The sequence below is a fragment of the Acomys minous genome (genome assembly GCF_964271855.1).
Source record: "Acomys minous genome assembly, chromosome: 13".
Classification (NCBI taxonomy): domain Eukaryota; kingdom Metazoa; phylum Chordata; class Mammalia; order Rodentia; family Muridae; genus Acomys; species Acomys minous.
In genome coordinates, this window is record NC_140495.1 from 21,882,784 (window position 1) to 21,908,708 (window position 25,925).

Sequence of the window (25,925 nt, forward strand, 5' to 3'; positions counted from 1 at the left end):
AGAGCACCAAGCACACACTGGTGCACATGTATGCATCAGACAAAACACTCATAAAATAAAAATAAAGTCTTCTTAAGGTAACAGGAGCTAGAGAGATAGCTTCATGATTTACGAGTACCTCCTCCTCTTCTAGACGGCCTGAATTCAACTCGGCACCTATGTCAGATGGTTCACAACTACCTTAGCATCAGTCTCCTCTCCTGGCATCTGCCATATCCGCACATACGGCATACACACACAAACTACACATATGCATGTAAACAATAAATAGTTTTAACTATACACAGAGGTATAACAACTACTACTAGATGGATAACATAAACTAAATGTTTCTAACAAATACAAAACATTCCATCCAATAATTACAGAATATACATTCTTCTCAACAGCTTATGGTACTTTGTCTAAAATAGGTTATATATTACTACATAAAGCAATCCTCAATAAATATTGGAAAATTCAAAAAAAAACCTCTTGCATTCTATCTGATCAGAATAAAATAAAGCTAGCAATCAACAGCAAGAGAAACTACAAAAAAAGACTCATATTAATATTAAACAATACCCTATTGAATGATGAGTGAGTTGCTGAATAAATAAAAAAGAAAAAAATCCTAAAATTGGATGGAAGTGCAAATACAATGTACCAGAACCTATGGGATGCAAAAGGTAGTCCTAGGAAGGATGTTTCTGGTTCTAAGTCCCTAAAATGCAATTTAAAAAAAATAGATATTAAAGCCTTTGAAAAGCAAGAACAAACCAAACCCAAAAGCAGTATATGAAAACAAACCATCAAGATCAGGGCAAAAGGGCTGGAGGTTGAGGTCAAGTCCTAGCAACCACATAGTGGCTCACAACCATCTATACTGTGATCTGTTGCCCTCTTCTGGCATGCAGGTGTACATGCAGATATATATAATACACAAACTAAGTAAAACCAAGATATTATAATATAAACATCTATAGTAAGCAACAAGATTGAATCAATTTTTTTTTAATGAAAATAAAATCCCCAATAAAAAGTAGCCCAGGTCCTGGGGCCGGTGAGATGGCTCAGTGGCTAAAAGCACATAGTGTTCTTGCAGAAGGCCTGACCCATGTCAGGTAAGTTCACAGTCACCTGAACATCTGGCTCCAGAGAGCCAATATTTCTGATTTCCATGGATTCCTACACTAATAATGTACATACCGCAATATAGACACATACATACACACAAACACTTAAGTTTTCAAAATATATTAAAAATTATTCTGTAAAAAGAGTAGCTCAGGTTCAGATGGGTTCACTGAAGAATTCTATCAGACCTTTAAAGAATACCAATCCTTCTCAAATTATCCCATAAAAACAGAAAAAGGAAGAACATTTTCAAATTCTTTTTGAAGTCAGTATTATCCTGGTACCAAAGCCAAATAAAAACACATACATAAAGAAAACTTTAACCTATTTACTATAGCACAGACCTTTATGCCCAGCACCCCAGAGGCAGGTGGATCTGGTGGTTCTCAGCAAGCATGGTCTATGCAGAGTTCCTGGCCAGCTAGGCCTACATAGTCAGACTCTGTCTCAAAAAATAATTTGAAAGTTTCCTTGATGAACATAGACACAAAACTTTTTTTTTCAAGTGTTTCTCTGTGTAGCCATGACTGTCTTGGACTCACTTTGTAAACCAGGCTGGCCTCGAACTCTCAGAGATCTGCCTTGCCTCTGCCTGAGTGCTGGGGTTACAGGCATGCACCCAGCTGCAACACAAAACTTTTTTACAAAATAATTTACAAACCATTTTAATTGGATTATTTGGTTTGTTTATGTCTAGTTTCTTGAGTTCTTTATATATTTTGGATATTAGCCTTCTATTGCATGAGGAGTTGGTGAGAATCTTTTCCCATTCTGTAGGCTGCTGTTTTGTCCTATTGACAGTGTGCTTTGCCTTCCAGAAGCTTTTCAGTTTCATGAGGCCATCAGTGTTCTGTTTAGGAAGCTGTCTCCTATGCCAGTGTTTTCAAGACTATTCCCCACTTTCTCTTCTGTCAGGTTCAGTGAATCGGGTTTTATGTTGAGGTCTTTGATCCACTTGGGCTTTAGTTTTGTGCATGGTAATAAGTATGGATCTGTTGGCATTCTTCCACATGCAGACAGCCAATTAGACCAGCACTGCTTTTGAAGATGCTTTCTCTCTGGTATTATCAAATATCAGGTGTCCATAGGTGTGTTGACTTATATCTGGGTCTTCAATTCATCCAGTGAATTTATCTTTGATTCCATTTATCAATCTTCCTGTTTTTATGCCAGTACCATGCAGGTTTTACTACTATAACTCTGTGAGTCCTCTGAAAGTTCTTCTATTGTTCAGAATTTTTTTAAGCTATCTTAGGGTTTTGTTGTTGTTGTTTTACTTTTTATTATTTGTGAATTTCATGCTCCCCAATCACACTCATCTCCCCATCACTTCGTATTCACCTTCCACCCTTGCAGTCTCCCCACAAAAGAAAATAAAATAGAGTAATATAAAAGTAACTGTCACAGTGTGTCATACAGTATATCTTTTTCCACATAGCTTTACTTGCAGATGTTCACTATAATGAGTCACTGGTCTGTTTCAAGCCTCTGGCTTCTACAGCAGGACTCCTCCTGGATCTCCTGGTGTTGCCTGTGTCATGAAGATATTACAGCTTTGGATCTGCAGAACCACCCCCTTTATATGCTCCAGCAGATCACAGATGAGGGAGATGTTGGATCTCTGGATCTGGGCCTGGGTGATAGCTGAGTTAGTCTGGCCACCAGCTCTTCTGCACCTGTACCATGAGGGCTCCAACATGCCTCCCCGCAACACACACACACTAGCTCACCCAGTGCCGTAGGCGGCAAGGGGCATGGACAGCTCTCCTACTCTCATGTCCTCAGGGTTGGCTCAACCAGCACCTTCACCACCAGGGTCAGTTCTACTGTGCTGCTCAGGCGAGGTGCAGGCCCTGCTCTCCCAAGTGCTACAGCTGGTGAGAGACAGAGACAGATCTCCCACTCTCATGACCTCTGAGCCAGCTCTCCTGCCTGCCACAAGGGGCACAGGAGGGCAATCTGTCCATCCACACCCCACAGCAGATAACAAGTGGAGTCAGCTCAGCCCTTTGGTGGTAACAAGGATTGTAGGAGCCAGAGGGGTCGAGAATGCTAGGAGAAACATGGCCCGCAGAATCAACTAAGCAGGACTTGCAAGGGCTCACAGAGACTGACACAGCAATATGGAGCCTACATAGGCAGGCAGACCTGGAAGAGTGGAGGGAGGGGAAACCCTTGTTGGAATGTATTGTATGAGAGAAGAATTTTTTAACATTTGCAAACCAAATTTAAGAATAGATGAAAATATCATTCATCATGATTGGGCTGATTTCATTATAGTTCAATATTTATGTAAATATATATGGTTCAATATATATCTAAATCAATAAATAATACATCATATAAATGGACTCAATAGACAGAGAAAAGGCTGGAGTCAGATGAGCCACGTATACTCTGACACCAACTACCACACAGAAACTGGACCTTCAGTGCTTTTATTAGGTGCACCACAGTGAGAAGAGTGAGAGGGTTGGGCTAGTTTTGGTATGAGGTGTCTGTAGGCCAGCAGTCTCAGGCTGTAAACATCCAAGGGGAGGAAGCTGTAGTGCTAGTCTTTACACACTGGCCAACCATGTCTAAACACTCATACTTGCAAACACTATCAACATTCACATGCAGACCAGAAGAAGGCTTTGCCAGTTTCAAATAGGTACAGGGCACTGATCCTTGACGTGGCCATGCCAATATCAAATAACACACAGTCCACTCAGGGCTTCATCCAGTCTTCACATATCCACTCAAGATTATATAGCCATCCTGCAAAAGCAATCTACAGCTTCAAAATACAATCCCAATAAAAATTCTGTTTATCACAGAAACTAAAAAGGTACCTTTAAATTTTATATTGAAGCACAAAAGATATTGATTAGACGGCTAAGCAAATCCTGAGCAAAAGAATAGTACTGGAGATATTACCTTATCTGATTTCAGGCTACACATGGTAATAAAAAGCAGCAGCATGATGACAATAAAAACAGACACAGATCAATGAAATAGACTAGAGGACCCAGGAATGTATGTGTAACCACCGCTACCTGATGTTTTTTTTACAAAGACACCAAAAAATACACCCTCAGAAAAGCATCTTCAACAAGAAAGAAATTGGATATGCACATGTAAAAAAATAAAAATAAAAGCACTCACATTCCTCACCCTGCACAAAAGTAACTAATACAGATGACAAAACAATCCAGTGGGAAAGAATAGTATTTTCAACAAATTATGCTGTGACAGCATACATCTACATGCCAAAGCATAAATATGAGCTCTTTCTTCTTATTTTTCCTTTATTGAAAATAACTTTTTCATACAATGTATCTGACTATGGCTTCCCTTTCCCCAACTCCTCCCAGACACTCCTTCCCTCCATTCTCTTTGAATCCACACAAAACAGCCTAAGAAAAAGCCCAAGAAACACAGACACACTCTGAGACACACAAGCAAATCCCATAAAAACAAAAAAACAAAATCCGTAAGATCTACACCAAGGGGGTGGGGGGTGGGGAAGCACTGACAAAGCATTATGAGACAAAGAAACTCCAAAAATACCATTGAGTTCATTTTGTGTTAGTCATCTACTGCTGGCATGGAGCCTGCCCTCAATAGTAATCTGTATACCCAACAGACTCTTAAATCATACATAAAGTTAAAGTCCCAGTGGATCACATACAGAAGCTACAATGTGAGACCCCCTCAAAATAAAATAAAATAAAAATCTGAAGGAAAAGCACTACTATGCTTTAATTCTAGAATTAGAGAAAATACCAAATTATAGGTTAGGAAAAGGAACCTTTACACACCCACGATTTGAGGCAGGAGGGACGTCACGTACCGCTGACCAGCTGCTCAGGAGCTAGATAGAGCAGCAGCATCACATGAGCCAGAGTCGGACACCACTGTAGATAACACAGTAAGAACTTATTTAAATAAATACTTAAAAAGGAAAAAAGAAATTCAAGGTCAAAGAATGATGGAGAGATGGTTCAGTTGGTAAATTTTTTGCCATGCAAGCATAAAGATGTGAGTTTGATCCTCAGAATTCATGTTTAAAAAAAAGTCAGGCATGGCACACACTTGTAATCCCTGTGCTGGGGAGGTGGAGACAGATGATCTGTGCAGCTCATTAGTCAGCTAGCACAGCCTACTTAGCTAATGACAGGCCCTGTGTCAAAGGTAGAGAAGCAACTGAAGATACCCAATGTTGACCTCTGGCCTACACACACACACACACACACACACATACTGTTCCTGCTGTAATGCCCTCCTTCTTAGGATACTACTAAATAATGTACCATGTCAAAAGCTGGGGAAAATGTGAGATCCAAGAGACAGAATAGTGAAAGAAACTTCAAGAAGAAAATGTGAACCAGGCATGGAGACCAAACAGACCATAGGAAATTAAGTCAGAAGGAACCAAAGAGTATTTCAAGAAAATCCCACTGATTGTGGATCTAAACAATTAGTGGCAATTTGAGGGCTGATGTACTAACAAGTAAACAGGAAACAAATAAGTGTTAAAAGGAATCTATTGTTATTAACTCTGAATTATGAGCAATTTCACTGTATTAAGTGTAAATGGAAATGATAAAGGCCAAAATATCATCTGTTGTATAAAATCAATACACAATTCTTAAAGAGAAAAATAGAGAGAAGCATGCATGGGCTTTTGCTCTGAAAATACCAAACAAAAGGCAAAATAATTGGCTTCTGGAAGTGACTGGTTCTGGAATTTAAAAATAGAAGGTATAAGGGAGCTTCCATTGGTTTTTTTTTTCTTTTTTTCTTACATTTTTGGTTGTGAGCCTATCCTTAAGTAGCTGAGCCATCTCCCTAGTCCCCTCATTTTTTTTTCTAACAAACCTTTATAAAGTGGGTATAATTTGTAATACACATGTAAATCTACTTAAAAAGAAACTTTGGACAGTAGTAAGTGAATAAATAAAGAACCTCCACCAGAGTCGGCTCAGGGTTACGAGCACTGTCTGCTCTTCCAGCGGTCCTGAGTTCAATTCCCAGCAACTACATGGTGGCTCACAGCCATCTGTAATGTGATCTGATGCCCTCTTCTGTACCTGCAGATAGAACAGTCACATACACATAAAATAACTAATTTTTTGAGTCTCATGCAGTGGCCAACTTTATTCAGAGCCTTAGAAAATTTTTACTCTGAGGGTTAAGAAAGGTCATATGAGTAAAGTCCAAGCTGAATACAATCAACACAAGGACAGGCTGCACACGGCAAAACATGTTTTTCTATAGAGGCATACAAGGGGTAGTTTAAACATTTTAATTGAATAACAACAGCAAGCAATGGGTAATCTGAAGTAAACTCTCCTATCCACTATGCCTGGTAGTAGCACAAAAACACATTCCAAGAATAATTTCATATTTTGAAGAAACTGAGGCCACAGGACCCTTTTCTCCCTTTCTTGGAGTATTTTCACAAACACTCAGAATTCTCCTCACAAGACTCTATTCCTGGACTGTTTCTGAACATATCAAGTGTAGTTGTTTAGTATTATGTGGTAATTCTGTGCTGCTGTTACATTAATAGGCCACACATGATATTTCTTAGCAATAGGGCCCTGTGTTTATCTGTATCTTACACTTTTCAACTAAACCAGAACTACTAAAAAAAAAAATCTAATGAAGGAAAGTACAGATTTCCTTTGTAATACACATACAACTTCTAGAAACACATCAGACATCTACTTGTGTAAGATGAACCGTCGTGGGATCATGAAAACCTCACTGCAAGCTGTATTTCTAGCGCTGTGTGGGTGAGCCCCACTGCTAACTGGCATCACACCTCAGACACAGGCTTCTTCCCGTACCCACACCTACGTCACTATCCAGCAAGCTGTAGCTTACTGAACTATTTCCTAGTAGTAAACACTGCAGTGAAGAAAACAAATGAATAAGGGAACTTTATTTTTAATTAATCTCATTACAAATTATGTCTGTGTTTCTTACCCTTTGTAGTGTGTGTAAAATTAGGTGAAACAAGGAGAGACACTATGTAACTGCCTTTATTCTGTAGGTCACTGTTACCATTTCTTGATTCAGTGCAGATTCTTCTATAAAAGCCACAGAATGAGATGTAACCAATCCTCAAATTATTATGGTATGCAGGTGTACATGCAGGTATAGCTCTCGTGCATACATTAAATAAATAAATCTTTTAAAAACAAAAAACAAAAAACCTCTACCAGGTCCATGCTAATGAGCGTCTTTTACCACCTAGTATTGAGTACTGGTTCCGCTGCATGGATGTGGACGGCGATGGTGTACTCTCCATGTATGAACTGGAGTACTTCTATGAAGAGCAGTGCGAACGGATGGAAGCCATGGGCATCGAGCCCTTGCCATTCCATGACCTGCTGTGCCAGATGCTTGACTTGGTGAAGCCAGCTAGTGATGGTAAGACTGAACGAACAGCAGTTTGCACTGTTCACCATTAAACAGAATGAGACAAAGTTCTGTATTATCCTGACGTATTTAGCTTTCCAGCATTACCTTTACAAGCTTCCTGACTACAGAAGAATTTAAAGTTTCTCTCCTTCATTTTGAACGTCAACTCCATATTTAAGAAATAGAACTTTCCATAAAGAAAGAAAACAGATTAGTGATTCAGAGCTATAGAAACGAGAGGAGGACTGTTTTGTTGTTGTTTGTTTTTTGGAGATTTATTATTATGTATACAGTGTTTTGTCTGCATGCACACCTGCAGGCCAGAAGAGGGTGTCAGGTCACATTATAGATGGTTGTGAGCCACCATGTGGTTGCTGGGAATTGAACTGAGGACCTCTGGAAGAGCAGACAGTGCTCTTAACCACTGAGCCATCTCTCCAGCCCAGGGGAGGACTTCTTGATGGATACAGTTCTTTGCTGGGGAGGTTAGATAATATTATAATGTTGACAGTTGTATAATATCATGAGTGTACTTAAAACCCACTGGCATTTACAAGTTAAAAATGATTCACCGGGGTTGGAGAGATGGCTCAGAGGTTAAGAGCACTGTTTGCTCTTCCAGAGGTGCTGAGTTCAATTCCCAGCAACCACATGGTGGCTCACAACCATTTATAATGAGATCTGGTGCCCTGTTCTGGCATGCAGGTAGAATACTATGTACATAATAGAAAAATGAATAAAGCTTTAAAAAATGATTCACTTGATTTTTAAAGATATGATTTATAATAAAATGGACATACACATATACTTTTCAACATCTTTGGAGTTTGGAGGTTTTGTCAAAAGAGCTATCAGTGAAATTTACAGGGTATATTTGTTTTTCCATAGGCAAAATAACTCTACGAGATCTGAAGAGGTGCAGAATGGCCCATATCTTCTATGACACTTTCTTTAACCTGGAGAAATACTTGGACCATGAACAGAGAGATCCTTTTGCAGTGCAGAAGGTAACAGTATACACTGAAATTAACTTCTCAGAGCTGGAGTACCAAAGGCTATGTATGTATGTATGTATGTATGTATGTATGTATGTATGCTGTGCATTAAATGGTCTGCACATATAGGGACTCAACTTTTCTTTTTTAGGTCCAGGATTATTATTATTAATATTCTTTTTAAAGATGTTACTTATTTGTTATGTATACAGTGTGTTGCCAGCACACCAGAAAAGGGCACCAGATCACATTATTGATGGTTGTGAGCCACCATGTGATTGCTGGGAATTGAACTCAGGACCTTTGGGAAGAGCAGCCAGTGCTCTTAACCTCTGAGCCATCTCTACAGCCCAGGGATCTCACTATTTAAAGAGGGAATATCTAAAATACTTCATCAAATATGAAAAGACACAATTAAGTCTCTTTAGCAGAAGGGAGGGGAGAGGAAAGGGGATATCTGTGAGTTCAAATCCAGCCTCATCTACCTAGCAAGTTCCAGAACAGCCAGAGCTACATAGAAAGACCTGCCACAAAATAAATTAATAAATACTAAGTACCTACCAAGAAGAGACTTTATACACTATGATCATATACGGGGGAGGAGGTCCCCCTCAGTCACAGTCATAGGGGAGGGGAATAGGGTATAAGTGGGAGGGAAGGAGGAATGGGAGGATAGAAGGGATGGGATAACAACTGAGATGTAATATGAATGAATAAATAAATAAATTTAAAAAAGAAAAAAAGAAAAAAGTACTGAGCACATCTCATCCTACAGCCAGTCTCACAGTTTGGGTAACCTCCACCTCTGAGTCCTTTATATATATAATCTTGAAGCGAGAGAGGTGGCTCAGAGAGTAAGAGCACTGTCTGCTCTTCAAAGGATCCTGAGTTCAATTCCCAGCAACCACATGGTGGCTCACAATGAGATCTGCTGCCCTCTTCTGGCATGCAGGCACACATACAAATAATAAACAAATAAATCTTTTAAAAAAATTAAAAAAAAAAAAAAGAGCCTTGCTGCTCTTGCAGAGGACCTAGGTTCAGTCCCCAGCACCCACATGGTGACTCACAACTATCTAACTCCACTTTCAGAGGATCCAGTGCCCTCTTCTGACCTCTGCACACGCCTGATGTACACAGTTCATATGTGTACAAGCAGGCAAAACACATTAAATCTTAACTTTTTGGGGTTTTTGTTTTGTTGTTGGGTTTTTGGTTTGCTTTTTGTTGTTGTTGTTGTTGTTGTTTTGTTTTGTTTTGTTTTGTTTTTTTGAGTCAGGGTTTCTCTGTGTAGCCCTGGCTGACCTGGACTTGCTTTGTAGACCAGGCTGGCCTTGAACTCAGAGATCTGCCTGCCTCTGCCTCCCCAGTGCTGGGATTAAAGGCGTGAGCCATGCACCGGCCCTAAATCTTAACTTTTTAAAGAGAGGATCATGACCAAAAAGTGTATGCTGCTTGGCACACATAACTTTCTAATTTCAGGTGTACAGTCACTGTGGGAGTGTTGCCTTAGCCCCTCTTTTGCTAGGTTAGAACACTTTTCAGATAGGTTTTCAGCAATATACATTTGTGATATTTATACCATAAAAATACCTATTAAAAGCATAAATATGGCTACCTACAATGTTTTTCTCTCTTCTTATTTCCTCCTTTTCATCAGGATGTTGAAAATGATGGCCCTGAGCCCTCTGACTGGGACAGATTTGCTGCTGAGGAGTATGAGGCTCTTGTCACAGAGGAATCCACCCAGGGGCAACTCCAGGAAGGGTGAGTGCATCTCTGATTCTTACAGGACTCTGGCAGGGCTGCCCATGTCAGAAATACTAAAACTACCATTTAAATTTCTTCTTTATCTTTTCCACTTTTCACTAACATAAAAGAAATATGTCTGGTTCGGCTATCTTAGCTTGGATGTTGCATTCCTCACCGATGTCATGTTATTTTCATGTTCATTTCCTTATTAAGTCACACCAAGTACTCCAAGGTACTGAGCACAACAGTCAGTCAGCCCAGAAAAGAAGGGGCTACAGACCTGAACCTCACCTAAATAATAAATGGATCATGTGTTAAATGAACCATTACCAGGAACAGTCAAAGGAAAATTCCATGCATGGATCATACTAATGCCTTACTCTACACTTTTCTATTGATACTATGTTTTTAACATTTCACAGCTACAAATTATGGTGTTTGACAAACCATTCAGTATACATGTCATTTAATATACAGAATGAATTCTAGAACAAAGCAAGCAGAAAAGCATATTTAAACTAGACGTAAAGAGTCTACAGAGACGTAAAAGGGTTTTATAGAAACCAAGCAATAATGGATGCAGACCCTCAAATTGAACAACAGTGGGGAAGCATTTCTTTGTCTTTTTTTTTTTTAATAATTTATTCAGATTACATCCATTGTCATCCCCTCACTTATATCTTCCTGTTTGGGACAAGGACATGAAACACCAGAGCCCAAAAAACATAGCTCTGTGAAAAGCTACCTGGCAGGTTTTAGAACTTCACCAACCTAGGCAACTCACCTGAGAGCAAGCTGCTAGACACACGTCCAGCTCTCCTCATATCCTTAGCAACTGCTGATGACACTTCTTGGCCTCCAGAAGACCAGGGAGCTCCCTGATGTGGTCCATCAGGTCAACCTCCTGGAGCACAAAGAGAAAGGCAGGATAACAGGAAGTATCCAGCCTAGTACATGTTGTAAAATAGTCCTTGAGGGAAGTTGTGTCATTTTCCACCCTTCCATAAGGAGGGAGCAGAGACTGACCTGGAACTTGTTGATCCTCCTCCCTGACCCTCTCTGGTACTGGGATTATGACCATGTGTCACTATGCCCATGGTATTGTCAGTATCTTTTTAAACCTGTAGATGATTTTTCTTTCTTTAGCCATAAAACGAAGGTTTCATGTATAAAGTTATTTTATCATAGATGGTGGCCTGAGTAGGCAAGGTCAGAAACCAGATATACCCAAAGGAAACTAATAATAACTGATGACAGTTTGACTTGGATATTTCCCTTTTGAAGGGTAGTTTTGTTTACTTGTTTTCCACTTCTTAAAAATATAAGTTACAGGCTCAGCAGTTAAGAATAGGAGCTGCAGCTAAGCGTGGTGGCACACACCTTTAATCCCAGCACTCAGGAGACAGAGGCAGGTGGATCGCTGTGAGTGCCAGACCAGCCTGGTCTACAAAGCGAGTCCAGGGCAGCCAAGGCTACACAGAGAAACCCAGTCTCAAAACCAAACAAAAAAGAACATTAGCTGCTCCTACAGAGGACCAGGGCTCTGTCCCCAGCACGCACATGGTTGCTCAGCACTGTGTGTAACTCCAGTTTCAGAGGATCCGATACCCTCTTCTGTCCTTCCAAGGGCCCTGCCTACCATATACAAAGATAAAACACTCATACCCACAAAATAATAAAATAAAAAAATCTTAATTAATTTAAAAAACACAAGTCACATGACTGGGGTGCTAAATAAGCCTTACCTTCAGTTGCCTTACAGCAATGACATAAAATAACAATAAGAATTCAATTTAAATATTAAAAATAGGCTAACCAGCTAGATCAGAACCCTTTTGGGGGTTGACCTTTTCACAGTGGTCACCTAAGACCACTGAAAAACACAGATATTTACATTACAATTCACACCAGTAGAAAAATTATAGTTACAAAATAGCAACAAAAATGATTTTATGGTTGGAGCTGGGGGTGGGAGGCAGTTACACAATATGAGGAAGGAACTGCATTAAAGGACCATGGCATTAGAATGGTTTCGAACCACTGAACTAGAAAGATAGAAAATAGGATATCACCTGCCGGAAAATATACTTTAAGAAAAGTTAGGATAAACAGAAGAAACCTAGTATAAATACTAGCAGTAACAATAGAAAGGAGACACAGAAGAAAATACATAAGTAAGCTTTATTAGCAAGTCTCAGTAGACACCCTAAAAAGCTACCAAGTCGAGCTAGGGGGGAGCTAAACGTTAGCATACTTACCTAGAATAGTAAAGGCAAACTCAGAACGTTTTCATTCAGTCCCAAAACACACACACAAAAGCACAAACCTGCAGCATAAACCACTGATGACTTGACCAAGGCAAACCTAAAGGTTTAGACCAATGAATGAAAATGGCTGAAGTTTCTTATTAAAATGATTCAGTTATGGAATAATGACTACCACCCAAAACAAACTATTTTAATAATTTTAAAAGACTCCTTTAAAAGCTACCTTCATGATATTATTAGACTTTAGAATCCAAAACAAAAAAAGTCAAAGGTGGGGATTGAAACCTATTTATAGACATAGTAAAGTAGTTCCAGATTAAAAAAAAGAAAATCTTCGTGGGTTTTATTTATAAAGCATTCACGGAATACATATTAGGACACAAATGAAGCATCCAAAAAATACTAATTCAGACTAGCTTCTGATTAGAAGGGGGACTGGGTGCATGTTGCAGTTTTCAGCTCCCACACTATGTAGATAAGAGTTTCAGCGGGTAGCAGCACTGGCTGCTCTTCCTTAGGTCCTCAGTTCAATTCCCAGCTCCCACATGGTGGCTCACAACCAACTATACTGGGATTTGTTGCCTTCTTCTGGCATGCAAGAATACATGAAGATAGAGCACTCATACATAAAATAAATAAAATCTTTTTTTTAAGTTAAGCTGGTATTGGCTCATGCCTGTGGCACCCAGGATCCACAAGACCAGGCAGCTAGATTATGAGTTGTGGACAGCCTGGGATATATATAGCAAGATTCTGGCAATGGAGGGTGAAAGCTTAAAAAAAGAAAAATCAGAGAACTCCCTGAAAGTAGAGAAGCTTTAAGTGGACCAGTAGAAGGAAAGTGAACAGGATCAGCCCAGAGGAGCCAACAGCTAAGGCTCTTTGTAAACACAAAGGGGTAATTGTCACAGATGTGGAGAAGCTCTTAGTGACCCCTGCCCGAATGTCACTAAACCTAGGAGGGAGGACCAGGAGCAGCACTCACAGAGGTCAAGCAAAAGCAGAGTGTGCGAACTAAAGAGCAAGAGCAGCCACTCAAAGACATCTTTCCAATCCTCTTTTTGATGACAACACCAGCAATCCCACTTCCCCTTCCTGAGCAACTAGTAAAACAGAGGGAACTACAAAGAAAAGTGGACACACACCAGACAGCTGAGAAATACCAATGTAATACAAACGTATGGACTTCCACCATTGGAAGAAGTCACTCAGAGATCAGAACAAGGCATCAAAATGAGTATTCAGAGGAACGGGAAAATGCACTTTCAACATCTACAACTAGTGTCTTAGAAATGGGGGAGTTCATTTGTTCTGTCTTACTGTTGGGATGAGGACATAACTGTAAAGGTTCATACGCTAAGGTGCATATCTGGAAATCAAAGGTCAACTTTCAGACATAGATTCTGCCTACCTTGTAGGAACTAGGGATCAGACTCAGGTTGGAAGGCCTGGAAGTAGGTGCTTTTTACCTCTGAGCCCTCTCATGGACCCACGGGGAAAATGTGCTTAATGAAAACTGCAGCATGGGCCGGGCGTGGTGGCGCACACCTTTAATCACAGCACTTGGGAGGCAGACGGATCGCTGTGAGTTCGAGGCCAGCCTGGTCTACAAAGCGAGTCTAGGACAGCCAAGGCTACACAGAGAAACCCTGTCTCGAAAAAGAGAAAAAGAAAACAAAACTGCAGCATGAAAGTGAGTGAAATGGACACAGTTGAAAACCTTGTTATTTTTATTGAAACACAAGGGTTTAAAAACACCTCTAGAAAACAACAGAAATAATTCCCAGGATTTTAGCTATTGAACCAAATAAAAGATGCAAATCATCAGGAATCAACTTTTTTTTTTTTCTGCTCTGGTTACAAGTAATTCAGATCTTGTGGGTACTATTACAACTGTGCAGATAATGCATAAGCAATTGCATGCCACTGCATTCCAATACAACTTTTAAAATAAATAGAACTAATAGTAATTCACATCACAAAATACTCCTGTGATGAAATTTTAAAAGGTAAAAGTATTCCTTTTTTTTTTTTTTTTTTTTTTTTTTTGGTTTTTCGAAACAGGACTTCTCTGTGTAGCCCTGGCTGTCCTGGATTCACACGCTGTAGACCAGGCTGTCCTCGAACTCGCAGCGATCCACCTGCCTCTGCCTCCCAAGTGCTGGGATTAAAGGCGTATGCCACCACCGCCCAGCCTGGTAAAATTATTCTTAGCTCATGGATTATATCAAAACAGGTGTGAAAACGGATTTGGCTTATCATATAGTTTGTCAACCCCTACATGAGTGAATTGACCACACAAACTAATAGAGAACTGAGAATCTTTCAGTAAGAAAATACATTATCACAAAGTGAATGCACAAGAAACTGAGTAGCACTGTATTAGTTACATTTCTCCATCTGTGACCAAATACCTTACAGAAGCAACGCAAGGGGCAAACAGCTCCATGTGCTGTAGTCCGTCACGGCTGCAGCTACAGCAGCGGTGACACTGCATGCCTGGTCATGACTGCGGCTGCTCAGCTCCTTTCCTTTGATTCAACCCAGGACTTCAGCCACGGAAAGGTGACGCCACACATAGAACACCTCAACTAATCCCTAAACCTAAAATATCCCTCACAAGCATGCCTAGAGATGTGTGTCCCTTCAAGCTGACAGTCAAGCTGGACATCATAAATACCATTCAAGTACTACTGTGAAAATAACCTTGAGGGCTGCAGAGATGGCTTGCTGCTCTTTAAGGGCCAAGTTCAGTTACCAACACCTACATGGCAGCTCACAACTGTCTGTAATACCAGGGGACCCAATGCACTTTTCTGGCCTCCAAGGGCACTGCCCAGAGTAGTGAATTTACATGTAGGCAAAACACTCATACAAATAAAATAAAAATGAATAAAATATTTTAAAAGAAAACTTTGAATTTAGAATTCTGCATCTATTCAAAATGGGAGATCCAAAAACACATTTTTGGAGTTCCGTAGATGCAAAACTTTACTTCTCACAGAACATCTCTCAAAGAAATGTCAGATGATATTCATCATTAAGTAAATGGGGCCTAAATACAGGAAATGGTGAAAAACTCTAAGCTGCTGTGGGCTGACAGTGCAGCTCAGTGCTGTATCGTGTGCTTAATATGTGCAAAGCCCTGACCTAATCCCCACCTACCCTCCACTACCCAAAAAAGAAATTGTAAGTAAAAAAAAAAAAAAAAGAAGTTATAAGTAATGAAATACATCAGTTAGTTTTCTGTTGCTGTGATAAAACACTATGACCAAGACCAATTTATAGAAAGGAGTTTACCTTGCCTTATGGTTCCAGAGGTGGAGAGTCTGTCAGGCAGGGAAGCATGAGGTGAGAGTCTGTCAGGCAGGGAAGCATGAGGTGAGAGTCTGTCAGGCAGGGAAGCATGAGGTCCAAGAATCTAATCGATGAGCTTGTGGGAGACAGTTCTTATTCAAACTCCCGCATTTTAATTATACACATGAAATAATAGTTTCTTGATATTAGTTAATTCCCAGAAAATAAGAGGAATGAACTACTAATAGTTGTAACTCAAATAAATCTCTCAAAAAAGAAACACAAGATTTTCTTCAGGGGTGAGCACTTAAGAGCACACACTGTTACTGCAGAAGACCCGAGTTCAGTTCTGAGCACCCGTGTCCAGCAGTAGAACTGGCTATGTGGACCAGGCTCACCGTTTCTGCTTCTCAAGTGCTGGTATTAAAGGTGTGCACCATCAAGCCTGGCTCGCATATTTTTAAAGGGCTTATTTTATATGTGTGCATATGTGTTTGTGTGAGAAACCTGAAGGTGGAGTTAGATTGCTTAGAGCTGGAATTCACAGGCGTTATGTGGGTTCTGGAATCCAAACTCTGGTCCTCTAATAAAAGAGGAAGCATTCTTAACCTCTAAGCCATCTCTCCAGCCCACTTTTAGTGCTCCTCTCACCCACATTTTTTGTAACCTGCTTTAAAAAAGGGGGGGGGGAGTGGGGTGCTGGTCTGAATACATAGTATGTTTAAGTCAACACAAGAGAAAGTATCCTTTAAAGATAAAATATAATTAGATCAAGAAGTACCTGTGTGCATGGAATGCAAAGGAAGCAGGCACACAGGAAGGAGAGGAGGCAAGGATCCAGGGAAAGGGTCAAGAGAGGCGATGCAGTCACCAGCTGCAGTGAAACTCAACCATGACATATGAGATGCTCTTGTCACAAACCCCCTTCTCATGTGGTGGGAGATAAGGCTTACAGAGAACACGGGTGGGTGCCGAGGTCTCCAGGGAAGGGAAGACAGCGGCCGCAGCCTGGACAGGAGTGCTAGAATGTCAGCAAAAGAAAGGAAAAGCCTGTTACACAGGTTAACAGTTGACTGATTGGTCCAAAAGCAAAGCTGCATTTATGCCTTAAAAATTCAAAGGCCTAGGGCTTCATTTCATGAAGAAACACAGATAAGTGAATAAATGTCATGCAGAAATTGCCAGATCCGTGTTAGGAAAAGGAAGAGTATTAGAGACTTAGGAGCCACTCAGAGCTGCCCAGGCTCCAGCTGGGCAGGTTACCTGATTCCTCCGGCTCGGTTTCAGAAGATCCTGCTAACTACCTTGCAGAGTCACTTTGAGAATTGGAGATGGTACATGTAAACACCTGGCATGCAGCTACTGGGAGCTCCACTGGTAGTTGTATATAGCTCTACATAACTGTACAGCTATGAGTACACTGGGTAGAGTTGGAGTCTGTAACATCACACATGAAATCTGGAGTTAGACAATACTAAACTCCTTGTTCCATCACTTACTAGTGTGATCGCAGGTTTCCAAGCCTCTGTATCCCCTCCACAAACCTCTGCCATACCAAGCTATTGTAAGATTTAAAGAGGACAATGTAGAGCTGGGCGGTGGTGACACACGCCTGTGACCCCAGCACTCGGGAGGCAGAGGCAGGTGGATCTCTGAGTTTGAGGCCAGCCTAGTGCACAGAGTGAGTTCCTGGGCAGCCAGGGCTGCACAGAGAAACCCTGTCTTAAAAAGCAAAAACAAACAAAGACGATACATAAAAGTCTTTGGGCCTCGTTCTTTATAATAAAAAGCAGTGTCTATTGACTTCTATAGCGTCTATGGCCATGGCCGTATTTATATAACCTCTTCCAAGGAGAATTCAGCCAGCTCTAAGTAGCACTTATCACCCAGGCTGCTTGCTTCGTTCCCAGAGCACAGGACATGGCACCACTGATGCAGTCAATATGTTGTGTAAACAATGGACTGTGAGATGTGTAGTATGTCCAACAGAGCCCGGCATATGAGTGAAAACATCTTACCACCAGATTGTGGGCTTCTTAAAAGCAAAAACTGTTTTCTGTCTTGTATGCAACTGCATCACTTGGTAGCTTGTTAGGGATGTGCCTCAGTAGATACTCACTGTAAGGCAGAAAGCATCATTACTTCAGCCAATCACACCCCTAAGATGTCCTCACATAATCTTCCAAACGCACTTCAAACTTGCCCCCATCTAACAAGAGTCGTAGGTTGCCCTTTTGCCATGCTCTCTACCTCCTGCTTCAGCCAATAGCCAATAAATGATGCCAGGCCTACCGCTGGAAACACTGCAGGTAAGCATGGCTGGATGACAATTATCACAACAAAGAACAGCATAAAAATTGAACCCAGTAATGAACCAAGGAAGACCAGGGTTCCTGATTCACAGACATATATGAGGAAAGTGGGATATGCCGTTATATATAATTAGCATCTTAATGTTTTCTACAACAAAGTAACTTAGAATCCCAGCACCCACACAATAAGACAAGTGTTCCCAAAAATGCCTGTAACCCCAGCTCCGAAGTGGGTTGGTGGCTTCCAGCCTAGCTGAGAAACCCAAGCCCCAGTTTCAGGGAGAGAGACTATCTTACAGAAAGAGGTAGAAAGTAATAGAAGAGGACAGAGACCTCTTTTCCTGGTTTTCACATACGTAGCAGGGACACTCGTAAACATTCTAGACAGCTACACATCTAAGGTAAATGTCTTTGAGCGGGGGAGGCAGCAAAATGAACCAGCAGGGAAAAGTGCTTGTTAAAGTCTATAGACCTGAGTTTGCTCCCCCAAACCTACATAAAGCTAGGAGAAAACCAGCTTCACAAAGTTGCCCTCTGATCTCCACGTGACCTCATAAACACACCCATTGTGCACACACACAATATTTAATTTTAAAAACACCTCTCCAAGTAATCCAGAGATAAGTATTTATGCTTCCATATACTTAAGCAACAATGTTACTAGCACTCACAACCAGGACTTTAAGGCCCAGCATGGTGGCACACACCTTTAATCTCAGCACTCGGGATTAACTCAGAGGTTAAGAGCACTCACTGACTGCTCTTCAAATGGTCCTGAGTTCAATTCCCAGCAACCACATGGTGGCTCATAACCATCTAAAATGAGATCTGGTGCCTTCTTCTGTTGTGCAAGTATGTATGCAAGCAGAACACTCTATATACATAATAAATCTCTTTAAAAAGAATCTTTTTTGAGATTTATTTACTTACTATGTTTACAGTGCTCTGCCTACATGTACACATGCACACCAGAAGAGGGCATCAGATCACATTATAGATGGTTGTGAGCCACCATGTGGTTGCTGGGAATTGAACTCAAGACCTCTGGGAGTGCTCTTAACCTCTGAGCCATCTCTCCAGCCCATGAAGAATCTTTTAAGTGACATCTCAGATAAACAAGCGAACACAGTTTGATGAAAGCAAAGGTGTATTAGGTAACTGAAAAACACTGTTATTAAAGTCCAAGACTATGCTATCTGGGTATAGCAGCAGCAAAGGGTCCAGTCTCTAGACAGGAAATACAGTCACTAGAAAACATCATTATTCAAGCAAGAAAGCAGGATTCCCTAAGCTAGTCCATGGCAGACAGAAACAGAGCTATATCCATAAAGTATAGTATGTTGAGCAGCTGCCTGGATTTAGATACACAAAGAAGGAAAGGGCATAATTGGGATATTGGGATTCTGGCTCTGAGTGGTCCATGGCTCACTAACACGGGGAGAAGCAGGGCAGCAGGAAAGTCATCTAATAGGCAGCCACATGTACCGGGGCCTTCAGTGTGGACAGAGGCTGAGGCCAGACCTCATGGTGGTTCCAAAGCACAGGTGAAGTGGTGCAGCATTAACAGGAAAACCAAGGTTGCCCCAGAGTGCAAATGAGACGCGTTCGGTCCACAGCCTGCCTCCCAGTGCTGCTGAAGGGATAAGAGGTAGAGCAGGCTTCATCTGTACTAGTTTGAAGCTAGTGATCATGAGGTGGCCTCAGGGCACAGCACAGGTCTAGTTCTATCCCTAGATTGTACTAACTAGACGTCCACAGGACCCTCCCAGTATCTCCAGGTGTTGCCTGACTAGGTTTCCACAGCACTAACCAAAAGGAATCAATCTTTCTGGTTTGGTTTTTTGTTTTGTAGGCCTGCCTAGCCGGCCTGGAACTCAATGTATAAGAGGCAGTGCTCCTGCCTGGAGTGCTAGAATTAAAGCACCTGGTTGGCACGGTGTTGGGGGAAAGGGTGGTTCTTATTCACAAATAATCTTACCCTCAATAGGGTTGGTTAGGTGTCACAGTAATGCTCAAGTAAGCCCTAGTACTTCTCTATGGAAACAAGAGCTACATTTGGTAGTTTCTTATGTATCAGACACTGATCACCTCCACCTGGTAGTTGGGAGCTCATGAGTCAAGGAAATTAAAGTAGGGTTAGGTAATGTCCAAAGATACACACTGCTCAGACTCGATTAGAACCTGACCTTAAGAGTCGTAGCTCAGCCAGGCATGGTGGCACATACACACCTTTAATCCCAGCACTCAGGAGGCAGAGGCAGGCAGATCTCTGTGAATTCGAGGCCAGCCTGGTCTACAGAGTGAGTCCAGGTCAGCCACAGCTACACAGAGAAAAACCAGAGTCGTGGCTCCATGACCCACGTTTTAATCCTTTAGCCAGCATCCCAGGTGGCCTCCAACAGGCTACCAGAGCAGGAAGAGGCTGGTATCATTGCTTCCATCATTCCTATTACATTGTACCCCAGCATTGGTTCAAGCTCAACAATTTCAGTTCAATTATTTACTGAATTAATATCACTACTGACTTAATTCTGGAAACATGCCTTTTTCTCAGACCTGCACTGAGGTATTTAAGACACTAGCAGCTTCCACACAGCAAGTTAGGGACCAAGGGAGGAAAGATGTCTTCCATTTTGACAGGACCAAGCAGTCCTAATGTGTCATTGCTAGTTTACTTTGATACCACTCGAATCTAGTGGAAAGGCAAAGCTGCCCCAATATGGCCTCCTTACCAGCACATCCCACTGCCATGACATATCCATGGCCCCTCAAGGATGGGGAACAATGGAATAGAAACAAATCAAGAGGGCTAGAGAGTTGGCTCAGTGGTTAAGAACACTGACTGCTGTTGCAGAGGTCCTGAGTTCAATTCCCAGCAACCACATGGTGGCTCACAAGCATCTATAATGTGATCTGGTGTCCTCTTCTGGCCTGCAGGGGTACAAGGAGGCAAAACATTGTATATGTAATAAATAAATCTTTTTTTAAAAAAAAGAAACAAATCAAGAACGTTTTTGCAGGTACCAAGTTGAAGCACCATGAGCTATAATGACAAGTAAGTTTCCAAAACATTAGGTAGACTTTTTAATGTTTAAATTTGGGGAAGAGGGGGCTGTTGAAGAAGTGGTTCAACAGTTATGTGCCCTTGTTGCCCTTGCAAAGGACCCAAGTTTAGTTCCCAGCACCCACATGGCAGCTCACAACCATTTATAATGCAGTTCCGGGATCCAATGCCCTCTTCTGATTTCCATAGACACAATACACACGGTACACATACATACGTGCAGGCCACACATTCATACACACAAAGCTTAAGGGAAAAAAAAGGGGAACTGGATATGTGGCTCCAGAAGAAAGCACTTTTCTAGTATATATTAGGTCCTAATAACCAGGCTACACCAATGTCGTCAAGTAATGGTAACATAGAACATAATTCAGTCAATGACCACATGTATTTTCTAGGCTCAACTTACTATCAGAATACTTACTTGAATACCTTAGGGCAGGCAACCGTCATTCACAAGAGATAGATATTGAACCTGGGAGACATGGCATTTCAAGGCTATCAGTAGGCTCTAAAGGGAACAATGAGAATTAGAATTCTTCCTAGCATGAAGAGAATGGGGAGAAGCCACAAGTGGACGTCAAGTCTTCAACAGACACACCTTGGACATCTAAATGTGTCAATAGGGGCCAAGGAGAGAGACACGAATACAAACGCTGTGAGTGTTAAGTTCCCCTGGGTGGAAATACCAGGGTAAACACTGTAAAGCTCCTAACTCTGCTCATCAACAAATCCCAACGTGGACTTGAGCTTTAAGGAGCAGAAAGCTTTTGCTCCTCAGAGCAGCTCAATTGACATGTACCCAAGTGTTTATAAGCTATACTGTGGTTTTTGTTTTAAACCAACTAATTTTTGCTTTGTCCTTTCAGCTCCTTTGAAGATTATGAAGCAGATGAACCTGTGTCTCCCTCCGACTTTGGAAACAAGGGCAATAAAATAGTAACTTCAAGCCTTTCAGAGAAATGTGGAAAGCTTCAGTCAGTGGATGAAGAGTAGTCGCCAATATCTACACAAAAAGGACGGGGTGTAGACATGTTCTAGTTTGCACTCTGCTCTGTAAAGGCTTTGGTTCCTCAAGTGCACTAGAAACTAAAACGCTCTCAGTAGTTCAGCACAGGAGACCCCTCCAGTTTGCCGCAAACCTCGTGCAGAGCTCTTCCTTGGAAGTAACATACTGTCATCAGTCACCTTCCGAGTCTGCAGTCAGCACTCTACAGCCTTCATCTACAGAGGTTGTCCTGGAAAGGAGGCCAAGCAGTTGTATGCACAGCAGATGCTGCCTCAGTGTTGTTTAGCTCCCTGTGGTCCCACAGGCTCCTACAGAACCTACAAGAAAACTTCACTTGCAAAAAACTTGAGTCAAAATTCTGGAACTTGAAAAGGGGCCTCTAGAACTGACTTTGCCGTCGTAACAAAGCACTGCCGAAACATCTCAGAGACTACGTATGTGTACTGCAGTTCACAGAGCGTGAACTTACCTGGTTTAATGTAACTTCACTATGACCTGCCCAACTGCTAGTCACTTTACATTCTCAGGTATCAGAACCAACCGCTGGGCCTTCTCTCTGCTGGCAAGCTCTGACAGCCTCTACATCTGACTGTGGATCTTGTACAAAATTTCAAGACAAAAAAAAATCCTTAAAATGAAGACAGGTAGACTCTGGCACTTAACATTTGTAGACGATTGTTGGGTGATGTATTAATCTACAAACCAGTTGATGCCCTGTCTTCATTTCTAGCAGGCCTACTTGAAGACTTAAGGAATGTGACATACCGCGCCAACGTCTCACTGTACATATTCCTTCCCCTCCCCTGAGTACTAGACTAAGCCAAAAGCAAAGGCCCAAACTCAACAACAGTATTCCTTACTTCCTGTGGAAAAGAAACTACTACACCAGATATTTCTTCCACCTCACTATTATCAAACTTGGAAGAAAACAGTAATTCTCACCCATAGTAGAAGGCCTTTTTATTGTAGTGGTAAATTCAGAATCCTGTATTTTTCAGTAGGCCACAGTGCAGCCAAACCCTACCATATACTTACTGTTACCCTTCATGCTGGAAAAAAATGACTAAAAAGAATGGTCATTTCTAAAATCAAAGCAACTTTTTACTATCTGTGTCTGCCAAAGCCATCAACCCTTCCCCATCCCTGTTTTGTTTTGATGTGATTGTAAAGGTTCAGCACAGCCTTCCTTCTCTCCATTCTAGCTGTCGTTGCTGGCTTAAGGCCAAGCACATGGAGGAGAGTTAGGAAATGTACACTTTGCAACCCTACTTGTCCCAAGATATTCCAGTTCCCTAGTTACCGTAACTCATGACTCAATTAATCTCCCACGTAACCATCCAGAAACTGGGAACTATTACAACTAGTAGCTCACACACATAAAACAGTAATAACTAAATTGAGAATTTTACAAAAAACATAGGTGTAGTGGCATATGCCTAAAATCTGAAGATTTAGGTAGTTAAGGCAGGGGATGGAGAATGCACTATATACAGTAGCCTAAATACCCTGATAAACGTTTACTATAATGCCAGCACTCGGGACACTGCTGTAAGGAGGACTGCGAGCTCACAGTCTGAGGCCAGCCTAGACTCCACAATGAAACCTTGCCTTAAAAAGAATTCTATGAAACCGGGTGTGGTGGCACACACCTTTAATCCCGGGGCTTGGGAGGCAGAGGCAGGTGGATCACTGAGTTCAAGGCCAGCCTGGTCTACAAAACTAGTCCAGGAGAAACCCTGCCTTGGGGGAAAAAAAAAAATCACAAGATATTATCACCAATCCCACCCAATCTTTAGCAGGAAGGACAAATGACTTTTTAATTTCAGATAAAAATACAAAATGGTAATACTTCTCTTTAAAAAGTTTAAAGAATTTTATCAGCTCTATATATTGTAGAGTATTTGAGACTAAGAAGCACAATATAAAATCCAACCTTAAAAATCCAATCCCTTAAACAGTATGAGCCAAGGGCTGAGCCAGTTAGGCCTCACTAGCTGTACTGAAATGTATGAACCCTTTATCTGTAGTCCTGGGACTCAGAACCAAGGGCCACTCACGTGCTGACAAGAGTGCTGCACCACCACTGCACTCAGCCTCCGCCTGTTTTGCTGCCTTGCCCCTTCACCCCTAATCAAACACTTTTGCTTTTACTTTGATCAAAACCCATCAACACCATTCAGTTTGAGGACTATGTAATTTGGGTTACCTGAAATATACTTTCAAAAATTTTAAGCAAGCATTTCACCCTATTCCTTTCTTAGAAATGAGTGCAAGGAATGTAGCTTCTAAGGAACTAAGTTAGTATATATTTGACTTTTCAGTAAAGATCAAGCTAAGTATATTCCTTACTACCAAACTGGAAATGTCAGGTTGTGACAATATCCCAGGGACCTTGAAAAAGATAATTACAATCTAAATCAGTGGTTCTCAATCTTCCTAATGTTGTCACCCTTTAATGCACTTCCTCATGTTATGGTGACCCCGACCTAAGATTATTTCACTGCTACTTCATAACTATAGTTTTGCTGTTAAAAATTGTAATGTAATAGCTGGTGTGCAGGATATTTGATATGTGGCCCCTGGGGAAGGGGTGTGACCCACAGGTTGAGAATCATTGATCTAAATAATTATTGAAAGGAGGGTTTCATGGCACAATTGCCAACGTAATCAAACTAATAAAACTCTGTATATTTCCCTGCGTCTATCTGTTACTATACTGTTCAAAATGTCAAAGAAAGCCTGATTCTAACTCCCCAGATATCATTTGCTCAGCTTTGAAAGTGTTTTGAGTACAGGTGGTGCATGACTTGTTTCCCCCTTTTTGCCAAACAAAATAAAGCTGTCATATGTTTGAGTTGTGTTCACTACACATTTTTGGTTTTAGATACAATTCATTTTAATCCCTGTAAGCAAAGTTGAGTTTTTGCAAGAATAACTCTTGGAAGACGTGGGAACACTTAGGCCTTAAGGACGCCACCATCTGTGTCAGCCTGGGGTGTCTCCTCAGGGATAAGGGAGTCTCCAGATCAAAAAGGACTTTAACCTCATCCATATTCTAAGACACATTATTGGGTATCTAAAATGAAACCAGAGTATTAGGTCTAGACCATCCAGTCTTGAGTTTTATGTTCTAAAAGCACTGTTACCTTTGGGAAAAGGAAATTCTACTCATTCTCTTCAACATCTTTACTTTTCTTCAGTAAGGTTATCATGGAATAACCTTACCTTTTTTTTTTTTTTTAAAGAAAGCAATTATACAGACACTTTACCCTAGGATTTCATGATGAAAATATTCACTCAGTGAATCTAACCAAAGGAAAAACTAAGTTCTCTAATGATGAGGACTCAGGTTATTCAAGGCAATAACCAATCTAAACATAGTCTTGTTTTATAATTTCATGTCCTGATGGATAAATCCAGTCCCTTCAATAAATTCTTAGTTAAGTCATTTGTCAGCATTACTTTTAAAAAAAAAGTGCATGCTAATAAAGAAAAGCAAGCCGGGCGGTGGTGGCGCACGCCTTTAGTCCGATCGCTCAGGAGGCAGAGGCAGGCGGATCGCTTTGAGTTCGAGGCCAACTTGTTCTACAGAGCGAGTCTAGGATAGTCAAGGCTACATAGAGAAACTTTGTCTCAGAAAAAAAAAAGAAAAGAAAAAAGAAAAACGATATAAAAACCAAGGCACTGTAATTAAGTCCT

General features: G+C 41.1%; 1 protein-coding gene across 2 annotated transcripts in view; it reads left to right on the forward strand.

Moving 5' to 3' along the window:
- Positions 1-25,095, forward strand: part of PPP2R3A (protein phosphatase 2 regulatory subunit B''alpha) — a 128,662-nt gene extending 103,567 nt beyond the window's left edge. For both annotated transcript variants that reach the window (XM_084752357.1, XM_084752358.1), the window contains 4 exons: positions 7,364-7,539; positions 8,419-8,537; positions 10,186-10,292; positions 22,087-25,095. In XM_084752357.1, coding sequence (XP_084608483.1) covers positions 7,364-7,539; positions 8,419-8,537; positions 10,186-10,292; positions 22,087-22,213 — 529 coding nt within the window. In that variant the 3' untranslated portion in view covers positions 22,214-25,095. The remainder of the gene's footprint in view (positions 1-7,363; positions 7,540-8,418; positions 8,538-10,185; positions 10,293-22,086) is intronic.
- Positions 25,096-25,925: the final 830 nt, after the last annotated feature.